This window comes from Orycteropus afer, unplaced genomic scaffold (genome assembly GCF_000298275.1).
Source record: "Orycteropus afer afer isolate SDZICR_OR568_19922 unplaced genomic scaffold, OryAfe1.0 scaffold00034, whole genome shotgun sequence".
In the NCBI taxonomy this organism is placed as follows: Eukaryota; Metazoa; Chordata; class Mammalia; order Tubulidentata; family Orycteropodidae; genus Orycteropus; species Orycteropus afer.
Window position 1 is genome coordinate 2,071,229 of NW_006921621.1, and position 11,372 is coordinate 2,082,600.

General features: G+C 39.4%; 1 protein-coding gene and 1 non-coding gene across 2 annotated transcripts; both read right to left on the bottom strand.

Moving 5' to 3' along the window:
• Nucleotides 1-2,707: 2,707 nt before the first annotated feature.
• On the bottom strand, nucleotides 2,708-5,955 carry IL17A (interleukin 17A). The gene is made up of 3 exons (XM_007936149.1): nucleotides 5,929-5,955; nucleotides 4,403-4,599; nucleotides 2,708-2,945 (listed from the first exon to the last, which is right to left on the bottom strand). Exons 1-3 carry the CDS (start codon nucleotides 5,953-5,955, stop codon nucleotides 2,708-2,710), a joined length of 462 nt encoding a protein of 153 aa, XP_007934340.1.
• Nucleotides 3,868-4,031, bottom strand: LOC122149599. Its single transcript, XR_006163229.1, has one exon. It is a non-coding gene; the product is annotated as a U1 spliceosomal RNA (small nuclear RNA).
• Nucleotides 5,956-11,372: the final 5,417 nt, after the last annotated feature.

Consider the following 11,372-nt stretch of genomic DNA (forward strand, 5'->3'; position numbering starts at 1 on the left):
CGACTCATAGCAACTCTAGGGTTTTCGAGGTGGTATCATTTTATTCTGTCCTATAGGTTCACTATGAGTTGGAGTTGACTTGAGGAGAATAGATTTGGGATTTTTGTTGGTTTTATGCAGGGAAAACTCGAAAATAACCAGCGGGTTTTTAGCAAGAGGTTTTAAAGTGTAAAGTCTGTGAGAAACTGTCAGAAACTGCAGCTAGTTTTCTTGTATGATGATGCGACAGGCTATGGCCATGAGAATCAAGACTTAGGAATACAAAATGGCACTGAAGAGAGGAGGCCTGGAGAAGTCCACCCTGGATTTGGAATTGGGAAAGGTACAAAGAAAAGCCATGGGTCTCTGAGTGGGGCTGGAGCATGCTGAAGAATGAAAATGTGAAGATGATACCTCAAGGGAGCCGGTAGGCCCAGCCTGAGAATTTCCAGAGGCCTCCAGAAGTAGGGCAAGACAGCAAGCTGGGCCAGGGGGTGGAAAATGATTATGACCCGAAACTTGAAACTAGTCTGGAATTGAATATGATTCAGTTTTTGTTTTACTTAAACTGAACTGTTCTCATACTTCTAGTGTGTTCTTCCTCAACAGCTCCTTCCTGTTTCCAAGGTTGCATTGGGCCAGATGCTAGGGAACAGGTCTAGGGGTATGGCCTGAGGAAAAGAAAATGTTTCTCTGTTTATATCTGGGTGACATTGACCAACTCAGGAAGCCTAAATTGGGATCAAAGAGTGGGACAAAATAAAAAACCAGTTAATGCCAGCCAATCTCTGGGTCCGTTGCCTAGAGTGATTTAAGCTAATAAAGACCCATCAAATTGAGGAGCTTTTATTAAATTAGTACACAACCTGAGACAAAGAGGAGAATCCCTCAGATTCTGCCTGTATCTAAGTGCTCTCTAAGTTTCTTTTATAGAGTGGAGATTATATCCAAATCATGTTATACATAAAATTTCATAAGATTATGGGTTAAGCATATGTAATAAGGGATACAAAGATGGTGGTTCTTAGCATGTCTCACTGTAATGCTAAATCTCCACCCAGGCGTGTGATTTTTAAAATGCCAATGTCCCTTTTTATTCAGGCTGTTCCTGGGTCAGCAACTAGTGATCAATAGTTTATGGCCTTTCTCTGGGGTCAGCAAAACTACTGACTATCTGGTTTCTCAGAGAGTTACATTTTTGCTTCCCTTATCTCCTTGTGAGGAACAACAATGTGAAACTCCTTCAAAGAGCACCACAAATTCCAGGGTTTCACTGTTGCGCTGGAGTCGACTCTGATTCATGGTAACCCTATGTGCGTGAGAGCAGAACTATGCTCCACAGGGTTTTCGGTGGCTGTTTTTTTGGAAGGAAATCACCAGGATTTGCTTTCTAAGCACCTCTGGAACCTCTGGATGAAATCAAGATGCCAAACTCATAGGCTGAAAATAATATTTCCTCTCAGCACCCCACCTCCTTTTTCATGTCAAACTTTAGGTCATATTTTTGGCAGTGTCTTTTCTTGTCAGGAGGGACCAGTCCCTGGAGAAGGATATCATTCTTGGTAAAATAGATGGTGAGCAAAAAGAGGAAGACCCTCAAGGAGATGGACTGACATAGTGCCTGCAACAACGGACTCAAGCATTGCAATGATTTTGAGGCTTGGCAGGACCTGGCAGTGTTTCGTTCTGTTGTTTGTGGGGTTGCTGTGAGTCAGAACAAACTTGAACATTTCTTTTCCCTGTAAGATCTTTAATAAAGGCATGTCATTTTCCAAGGGCCCTTATTTTATTTGTTTAAACTGTTTCTGATTGCTGGTGTCCACGGTATTCACTAATAGTCCCAATCCTCTGTTGTCCTGAAGCATGTAAAATTGAGAACTGGACTCTGAGTGGGTCACGGGCATTGTTACCCAAAGGCTTGCTTTATTTTGCTCTTTAGGCTAATTTGTATACACTTCCAAATTTTGAGTTGCGGTCCCTGAAGCACTTTTAATGAAAAAGAACAAGGAAACAAATTTACTCCCAAAACTTTATTACCAAATGTTTTTTTTGTTACAGGCATTGAACAGAGCAGAGCTAAATTTGTCATGTCTCCTATGAAACTTCAAAATTTTATAGATTTAACTTAATAAATATGAAACCAGGTTTGCTTTTTCTCTCTTTTCAGCCATGTCATGCACTCTTAGGTGACAAAAAGACTATAATCCTATATCCATAAATAGGAAGAACTCAGAATTTCCAACAGCCATTTAATCCCATATAGGACTCCTTTAGGCAAAACAGATAATCCTACTACTTCACCTTTCTCTAAAGGTTTAAGAAACATAAATAGATCCATAAATAGCTCATATAAATATAGGTTTCACCTTTTAAATAATACAGTTCTCAAGTCTAGAAACTTGTCTCTAAAAACAAAACAAGGTAGGTAGTACATAATATGGAATCAACTGCCCCAAAGTTATCTGAAGGCATATTAAATACATAAATAACTTAAAGCCCTTAGAAAAGCAAATAAGAAGCACAACTCTGTAGTCAGTCTAAGCCTTGGACAGAGAAAGGGAGAGAATTCAGATCCTATCTCTGAACCAAAGTGTTAGTCTTAAAGACCCTGGTGAGTTTAATTAGAAATAGGGCTGGGACTTTGAAGGATGAGGATTCCTGAGGGGCAAGATCTGCTCTGCAGAAAGCCTGACTATAGGGGAGCCTCCTCAGGTCTGGCCTGTAGCTTTCAGCCCATGTGTTGTATGACGGGGGTGACACAGGTGCAACCCACAGTCACCAGCATCTTCTCCAGCCGGAAGGAGCGAGGGCAATGTGCATTCTCCCTTCTCAGGACCAGGATCTCTTGCTGGATGGGGACGGAGTTCATGTGGAGGTTCTCCTTCCCGTCAGCATTGACACAGCCCTTGTAGCGGCAGCTAGCCTCCCAAATCACAGAGGGGTATCTCTCGGGGTCCTCATTGCGGCTGCAGGGGAAACAAAAGCCAGGAGGAAAATGAGTTCCATCCAGGGAAAGCAGGAAGGAGATCACACAGAAATGAAAGAAGGGAGACAAGTTTACAGGATAACATTATAAGCATTAGATATTCTGTAAGCATTGACAGTATGAAGAAGTTTTGGGAAAAGTTAGATCTTCAAGCACTTGCAGTATTATTAAAAACAAATTTCAGTGTTTCCCAGTTTCTCTGAGGAATGAACAAAAGAAGATAGGCTAAGGCTGCAGAAAGGATTTAAGTTTGACATGAAGGATAATTTATTTAGGGTACAATTGATAGATGAAAAAAAGACCCAGGCAAGGGTTGATTTGGAACAATCTAGGAATGAGATAGCTGTTGATCTGACTTGATGAAGCCTGTCTTAGAAGCAGGGAACACACACATCTATATTTTATCTAAGGGCACATTGATAGCCCAGAGCCCAGAGCTGCTTTGAGGGCTAGAAACAAAAAAAATGTAAGTCTCTCTGTAACCGTCTCTTCCTTCTCTCCTCCAGTGGAGTAAATGATTTACTTTCCTTTTGGATTGATTTATTTTAACTCTTTTTTAGTAAGGAGAGAAGGAGAAGAAATCCTAAAGTCATGTGAATCTGTAGGTTCCATGTAACTGAGGCTTACCTGTACAAAGTCAAATAATCAAAGTTCATTTTGCATTTCATCTTTAATGGACTCTAAATTCTAGCTGTAGCAAAGACACAGTAAGTATGGGTATGCTAGGGAAGAGGATCAAGATCTCATTCAAAAATGGATGGGAATATCCAAAATGAAACTTCCTCCACTCAATCTAAGCTCTATCTTCCCTATTATAATAGGAGCAGGCAAAGGAGTGAAAAAACACCAGTTAATCACCAGTGAAACCTTTTCAGCAAGTGTACTTTTTTTTTTTTTCCCCCTAGGGGAAAGAGTGAATGCAGTCTTCTACTACTACAAATTATACAGTCAAGTTTCCCCCATTTGGGAAAATTTCAGGAGTCAGCACATCTGGAATGCAAAGGATAAGCTTCACCCTGGGAAAACCACCTTTGTGATAATGGTATCTCCACTGCCAGGCAATTATTCCAGCAAATGTTGTTAATGATAGCTCTGGGAAAGACTACTCAAGTATAAACCCCTGTGTTAAACTTCTATTTTTTTCTGGAATGAAAAATAGATTTGGAGTCTTTTAAATATCAAAACAATGACTATAATTAATTTGGGTAGAATTTGGGTGGAAGTGACAATGAGATTGAATAGGATAGGTGGTATGGGGAGAGGGTCTTTTGCTCTACCAAAGAAGTCTGTCAAATGAAAAGTTTGAGGACTATTGTTCTGCACAGTCACCTTCAAGGTTTGATTAATGATTTTAAGTGGAAAAAAAAAATCATTCTCAAAGTGATTTAACTGCAGTCTCTGATGCCTGAGGGTATTGAAGAATACGGTGATACCTACTGGAGGTTCCAAGGTGAGGTGGATCGGTTGTAGTAATGTGAAGACCTTCTGGAGTTTGTGTTCCTGTTAATGATATTAATGTTGAGCCTCACAGTCTGGGGAAAATTCTTGTCCTCTGCATTTGGACATCCTGGATTTTGTGGGACTATTATTCCCGCAGTCACCATAGTCACCAGATTTAGCAGCAGGAGCAGTGACTGGAACTGAATGGGAAAGATGAGAGAGGTGGAAGGTAGAATCAGCATGAGGTTTTTGTTAAAGTAACTGTGATAATGATTGCATTGGTAACCATAAAGAACATAACACAGATTGTTACAGGACAATCTACGCTAAAATTTCTGTGAAAGAAATAACTGATTATATGCCCATACAATGTAAGACTGTGGAGTTTTTATCAGTCATAAACATCTTCCTTTTGACTTAGGAAAGACATTTGCACCCAAAACCAAGCCCATTGCTGTTGAGTTGATTCTGACTCTTAAAAACACTAGGACAGAATAGAACTGCCCCATAGAGTTTCCAAGGCTGTAACCTTCACAGAAGCAGAGTGCCACATCTTTCTACCATGGAGTGGGTGGTGGGTTTGAACTGCCAACCGTTTGGTTAACAGCCGAGCACTTAACCACTGTGCCACCAGGATTCCTTATATTATGCATAGGCTGGCAGTAATTTTTAAGTAAACATAGCAAATAGTGCCACATCAGCTGCCTGTCAGTACATGTGTCAGCCACATCAATGGGAGAATAGTAACTTTGATTTTCTAGGAAGAACTGTCCTCTTACAGCATTGTTGATGGCTCTAGTGTTCTGTCATATGACGGCAAGCATGCATCTTGAAAGAAAAGGCTGTAGAAAATCTATATGGTGTCAATCAATATTCATGGTAGACATATCACTGGTAAACATCCTACTAACAAAATCCCCCTTACATTTTCTTATGCATATTTTCTAGTTTTTCTGAGTTAACATGTATTGATTCTACAATAAAATCGGATTTCAAAAAAGATAATTTAAATTAAATATTTTGAAAATGTAAAGCCACTGGATCAAAAACACATTTATACATATAGCTAATTAGAATAAGCAGTTTTGATGCTCAAGCATATAGTAAGGTTAATGAAAAGAAAGGTCATTGCTGTAGCTTTTAAATACTCAAGGACAGTGACACGTTGTCTTATGGATTAAAAAAAAAAGTCATAGGAGAATTATATTAAATGCTTGTACTCAGGAAAACAGACTTTCAATAAACATTATTTCTCACTGTACAGCATCATATGACACTTTGTATGTGGTTTAGCCCCAATATAGCTATCTTTCAGTTTTAATCTCATTTTTCAGACTGATGTGTATCAGTTCTTGAAAATGCTAAACAATGACTTACATATCTACCAAATCTTTAATTTCCTAGCCTACATATCCAGTATTCTTAGATCTCCCATAGTTATAATACAAAATTTCATGCCTACAAGACAGAACTATTATCTGGTACAAACCAACGAGTACATTGTATGTTAGTCCATAACTCACCACAGACAAGGTCCTTACAGAAGACATCATAGCTTCTTCCGATTGACTGAGGATGGAGGAGCTTGTGCCTGCTACGAGGTGCGCAAAGTGTGGCGCTGTCTTCTCTCTTTTTATAGGACTTTGCTTCTGTGGTCACCTACGTTGGTGTATCAGAGTGGGTTTAGTGGTGACACCATTTTGGTTAAAAATTCCGTCCCCAAATGAGGTCAAAAAAGAACTCCCCCTTCATGATGGGTAATATTTCCTTCTGAAGGAAAATGGGAAGGGCAGAAATTCATGTTTCAAAGACTATGTCCTTTTTTCATTCTTCAAGGAACTATTACTTGTTGGGAACTGAGCAAAGATGTTTTGCTATAGATTGATGTCATTTATTTATGGGCATACATGAAGCTTTCATAAGAACTGTGCTCTATTTTAATTATTCATAGGGAAATAGAAGTTTAACATAACATGGAAATCTTCTAGTCTCAAATACCTTGATTTCACGTTGATCTTTCCTTTTCTCACTAGATTCCCTGGCCAGATGTCATGAGGATAATTTCAGAAAATACTCAAGGTCCCTCCATATAGACAAACAAACAAACAAAATGAACAAATAAATAATTTAATGATGACAGGGTATATTATAAACAATTAAATTTAACAGCTGTTTTGTTGAATGGCTACACTGCTCAAGGAACTAATAACTAGATTCTAAAGATGTGATGTTTACTATATGTCTAGCACAGCATGTTACCAATAAGTTCTCAATATGTGGTGTTTTGAGAATCAGTCTCGTGGAATTCTTCAGGAGTGAGATGGAGATGGAGGAGAGAGGAGATGAAGGTAGACAAAGGGAGGAAGGAACTGAAAATGAAGAAAGATTGGAAGTGGAGATAAAGGACGGCAAAGGAGAACAGAGTGTGATAAGAATAAGAAGAGAGAGGAGGACTGAGAGGACATAGAAGGAAAGAGAGAAGGATATTGCTGTCTCTCTCCTTTTCACTCTACTCTCTAAGTGAGATGAACTTTGATTTTGGGTCCTTGGGAATAGTTCCTCCTCAGGAATAGAGAGGTCTAGCACAAGGATGATAAAGATGAGGGACCAGTGGATATAGATGTGGCTGGCTCCATGTCACCCCTCTCTTGGCCTCCTCTCCCCAGTGAGGTGAACCATGGCTCCCAGGTCCTTTCAGCTGATATCTCATCATCTAGATGGTATGCAGAGAGGCTGACCAGCATTACTAACTCAGTAGATGGAGCACATAATAAGTACATTTGCCTGTTTGTCCTCAGATCCTGTCCTCCTTGCCCTGCTGTACTCTGTACCTCAGAGAACTGACCCCACACTCTGCTTTTCCAGACTCCCTGTTAGCTGGCTTTTAGCTGGGTTCAGCTAAAGGGAGATTGAGGGCAGAAGTATAAGAGTGGGGAGAAGAGAAGGGGAGGAAGAAGCCAGGGTATTTTTCACCCTCATTCTCCCAGAGCACTTCTTGCTCCCTTTGTCCCTCCAGCTTTGGGATGATCTTGTTGATGCCAATCTCCAGTAGCAGTGTAACTAGTTCCTTGCATTAAATTCTCTCTGTCACAAGTACCTGAAAAGTGGCTTCTGTTTTCCTGATTAGATAGTCCCTGACTGATCTTCAGAGGGAAGCAACACACAGCTGAGTCTCAGTGGGGATGAAGATAGTTGACAGGCTAAGCAGACAGAAGAAGAAGTAGGACACAGCTTCTTCTAATTTCCCTACTTCTAGTGTTAGCTCCGGGAGCTCTGGTAGCATAGTGGCTAAGACACTTGCCTGCTAACCAGAGGGCTGGCGGTTTCAAACCCACCAGCCACTCCTCGGAAGGAAGGTTGGGCAATCCTACTTCCGTAGTGATACTGCCTTGGAAACCCAAGGAGTGGTCGCTATGAGTCGGGTTTGACTCGACGGCACATAACAACAACAACAGTGTTAGCCCCACCATCTTCCCTTGATGACATGGAGTCATTGTGAGCTCACCCATTCCTCCTCTACATAAGATCAGGTAGCGATCTCAGAAGATGCAGTGTCTCTCACATCTTTCCCTTATTCCCAGGCCTACTGCCTTCCTGTATCTCAGACTCTTACCCATTTGGGCTGTTATGATAGATAACTTTGCTTTTCCCAATTGCTGTCTTTCCACCATCTCTAACATTGCTGCAACAATTATTCCCAAGCATGGCTCTGATTGTATCTTTTCTTCTCCCTTTACTTGCATACAGAATGAAGTATAAATCCCTTAGCACTTGAGTTAATCTGTGAGTTTCTCCATGATTTTCTCCAACCTTCCTTTCCACCTTCATCTCCTACTATGCTCCATGACCTGGGCTCCTGGGGTCCTGATTTTCCTCCAGACCTCTTTTTAATACCTACATGCCTTTTGATAAGGTACTATCTTTGAAACGTTCTTTCCATTCCTCAGTTTGTAAAAATACTGTTCATCCTTCAAGACCCTTTACTACTCTGGAGATTTCTCCTGGTTTCCTCAGTTGGAATGGAGGAAACCATCACACCTAGCTTATATCTACCTCTCTAGTAAACTTTGTTTCACTTTGTGTTATTTTATTTGGCTTTAAAAAATATTCTTAAAACATATGTCTATCTCCTTTTTGTAGATTTTGTTTTGTAATCCTTTAAGGCCATTGTATTATTGATCTTTGTAATCCTGTGGGGCTAGCGTAGTACTTTATGTAACATGGGTCTCAACAAATGGCTTTTGTGTTGTTCTTTCCCCTCTGATACACAGGCATTCATGCATCTTGCTAGTGTTTATTATGTCATATATTTATATATATCATTTTCCTGCAAGATAGCTGTCTTATTAGTCTTTATATCCCCTAGCCTTTACCACCACCAGTTGCTGTAATGTTGATTCTGACTCATGGTGACGCCATGAGTGTCAGAGTAGAACTGTGCCCCATTGGGTTTTCAATTGCTGATTTTTTGGAAGTAGATTGCCAGGCTTTTCTTTCAAGGAGCCTCTGGGTGGACTTGAACTCCCAATGTTTTGGCTAGCAGCTGAGCATATTAGCTATTTGCACCACTCAGGGACTCCATCACCTAATGTAGTGTCTAGTAAATAGTATGTGCTTAAAATTTTGACTGATTAACACTATAAATAATGTTATTTGGGAAGTTAAGAATATTGTATATTCCTTTTGGGGTCAGTTTTGTTCCAGTGACCACAGTGAGTTTTCTAATGCCTTGACTCTTTTTCTTTTCTTTTTTAAATGCATTTTATTGAAATATAATTTATGTACAGTGAAATACACAAAACTACAGTGACATGAGTCAGTGCACTTTTTTTTTTTTTTTTTTTTGCAGTGTTCCCTCCCTAGCCCCCCCACCCCTGGCAACCAGCAAAGAAAGTTTACTTCCATCTATAAACCTTTTCTTGACCCTCCACAACAATGAACTAATACTATATTTGTCCTTCTGTGTTTGACTTATTTCACTAAACATAATGTCCTCCAAGTTCATTCATATTATGCAGTGTTTCACAGACTACATTATTCTTTAGTGCTGCATAGCATTCCATTATGTGTATGTACCATAGTTTGGTCATCCACTCTTCTACTGTAAATCTTAGAGATAAGTCCCTTGCCAGATACGTAATTATCGGCAAATAGGAATTTGTTCCTGTCATTTTTGTCATGTGTTTTTTCATGGTGTTGATTTCTTTGTTCCATATAATTTTCTATGCTGAGCCCATTTTGTTTATGAATCATGTTATCACTCCCTTCATTGCTATTGTTTTAGTATTTGCTGAATATTTATGTTGGTCCTCTTTTTTGATGTGAAGGTTTATAATTTTTCTTTGAGGTTACCCTGTGATTTATAGTTTTCTTCCCAAGTGTACAACATTGTACATTCCATCTAGTAGTTGTCTTGACTTCCCTACCATCTAGAAGTTCGGTAACGACATAGTCTTTCCCCCTCTTTTTTGTTTGTAGTTATCCTCATTGTCAACTGATGTCTCTGGTTTCCTGTTTACAATCTTGTAGGCTTCTTTACTTTGGATACTTCCATAGCTGGGTTGGTTTCTGGGTTATATAATCATGTGTGTTAATGGTCAGTTGTTGTTGGTGTTGTTGCTTCTCTGTCCAAAGGATTCCCTTTAGCATCTCTTGTAAGGTTGGTCTGGTTTTAACAAATTTCCTTAATTTCTGCTTGTCTGGAAATGTCCTAATTTCACCATCATAGTTGAGGGACAATTTTGCTGGGTATATAATTCTTGGTTGGAAAATTTTCTCTTTCAGTGTTTTATATATACCATCCCATTGTCTTCTTGCCTGCATGTTTTCTGCCAAGAAATCCGAGCTTAGTCTTATTGGTTGACACTTGTAGGTAACTTTTCATTTTTCCCATGGTGCTCTCGTGATTCTTTCTTTGTCTTTGGTTTTGGTGAGTTTGATGATGGTACGTCTGGGTGATTTTCTTTTGGGGTATATCCTGTTTGGGGTTCATTGGACTTCCTGAATGGATATATTCTCATCTTTCATCATACCAGGAAAATTCTCTTCCAACAAATCTTTGACAGTTTTCTCTGTGGTTTTATTTTTCTCTTCCTGTTCTGGAATTCCAATGGCACATAGGTTATTCCTTTTGATAGTATCCTGCATGAACCTTAAGCTTTCTTCATTTTGTTTTGATCTTTTTTCTGACTGATCCCTTTCCAACGAAATGTTCAGGTATTTACCTTCAATCTCCCTCATTCTGTCTTCCATTGATTCAGTTCTGCTCCTTTGCCCATTCAATGCTTTATCTACTTCTGAAAATTTAGTGTTAATCTTTTGGATTTCTGTGTGTAAATTTTGTATCATTTCTAATTTTTCATTTTGTTCTTGTATTGTCATTTGAAATTGTTCTAGGGTTTTCTCTGTGTTTCCCTTGCTCTGTCTCTCAATTCCTGAAGATACCTAAGTATAATAATTCTTTTGAATTCCTTATCAGGGGGTGCCTATGCTGCATCTTCCTCAGGGATGTTTTTTTGTGTCTATATCCTGGTCCCTTGTTTCTCCTGTTTTATTTTGCTTCTTTGTGTAGACTGTGATGCTCTATTGTCTCCAAGGCATTGTGACATTTTTATGTTTATATTTAATTGGTGATTGTATGTTGGAGTGACTTGCCAATGATTTTTTTTTCTTTGTATGTTATCTACACAAGAAAGGTACTGTGCTGTGCTCCTCTATTTGCTAGTGGGCAGCACTTATACACTCACCACCTGTCTCCTTTCCTGTTGTCAGCCTCTTGTATGTCCCTCTGACCTTGTCAAACAGAGCCTATTCTTAGGTCCCTGGAATCCAAATGAGAATGCTATGACTTTAAAATCCAAAATGGTTGCTACTTGTAAACATTCAAAATGGCTGTGCCCTTGGTCACTTTAAATATCCAAAATGGCTTCTACTTACAAACATTCAAAATGGCTGCACCCTTGGTCAC

Bases quoted from the DNA above. Each gene is read 5' to 3' on its own strand.
- IL17A (XM_007936149.1), bottom strand. From the start codon at position 5,955: ATGTCTTCTGTAAGGACCTTGTCTGTG. The intron at 4,600-5,928 runs GTGAGTTATGGA...ATTCAGTTCCAG, and splicing joins CTGTAAGGACCTTGTCTGTG to TCACTGCTCCTGCTGCTAAA. The intron at 2,946-4,402 runs GTAGGTATCACC...TTTCCCCTGCAG, and splicing joins ACCTCACCTTGGAACCTCCA to CCGCAATGAGGACCCCGAGA.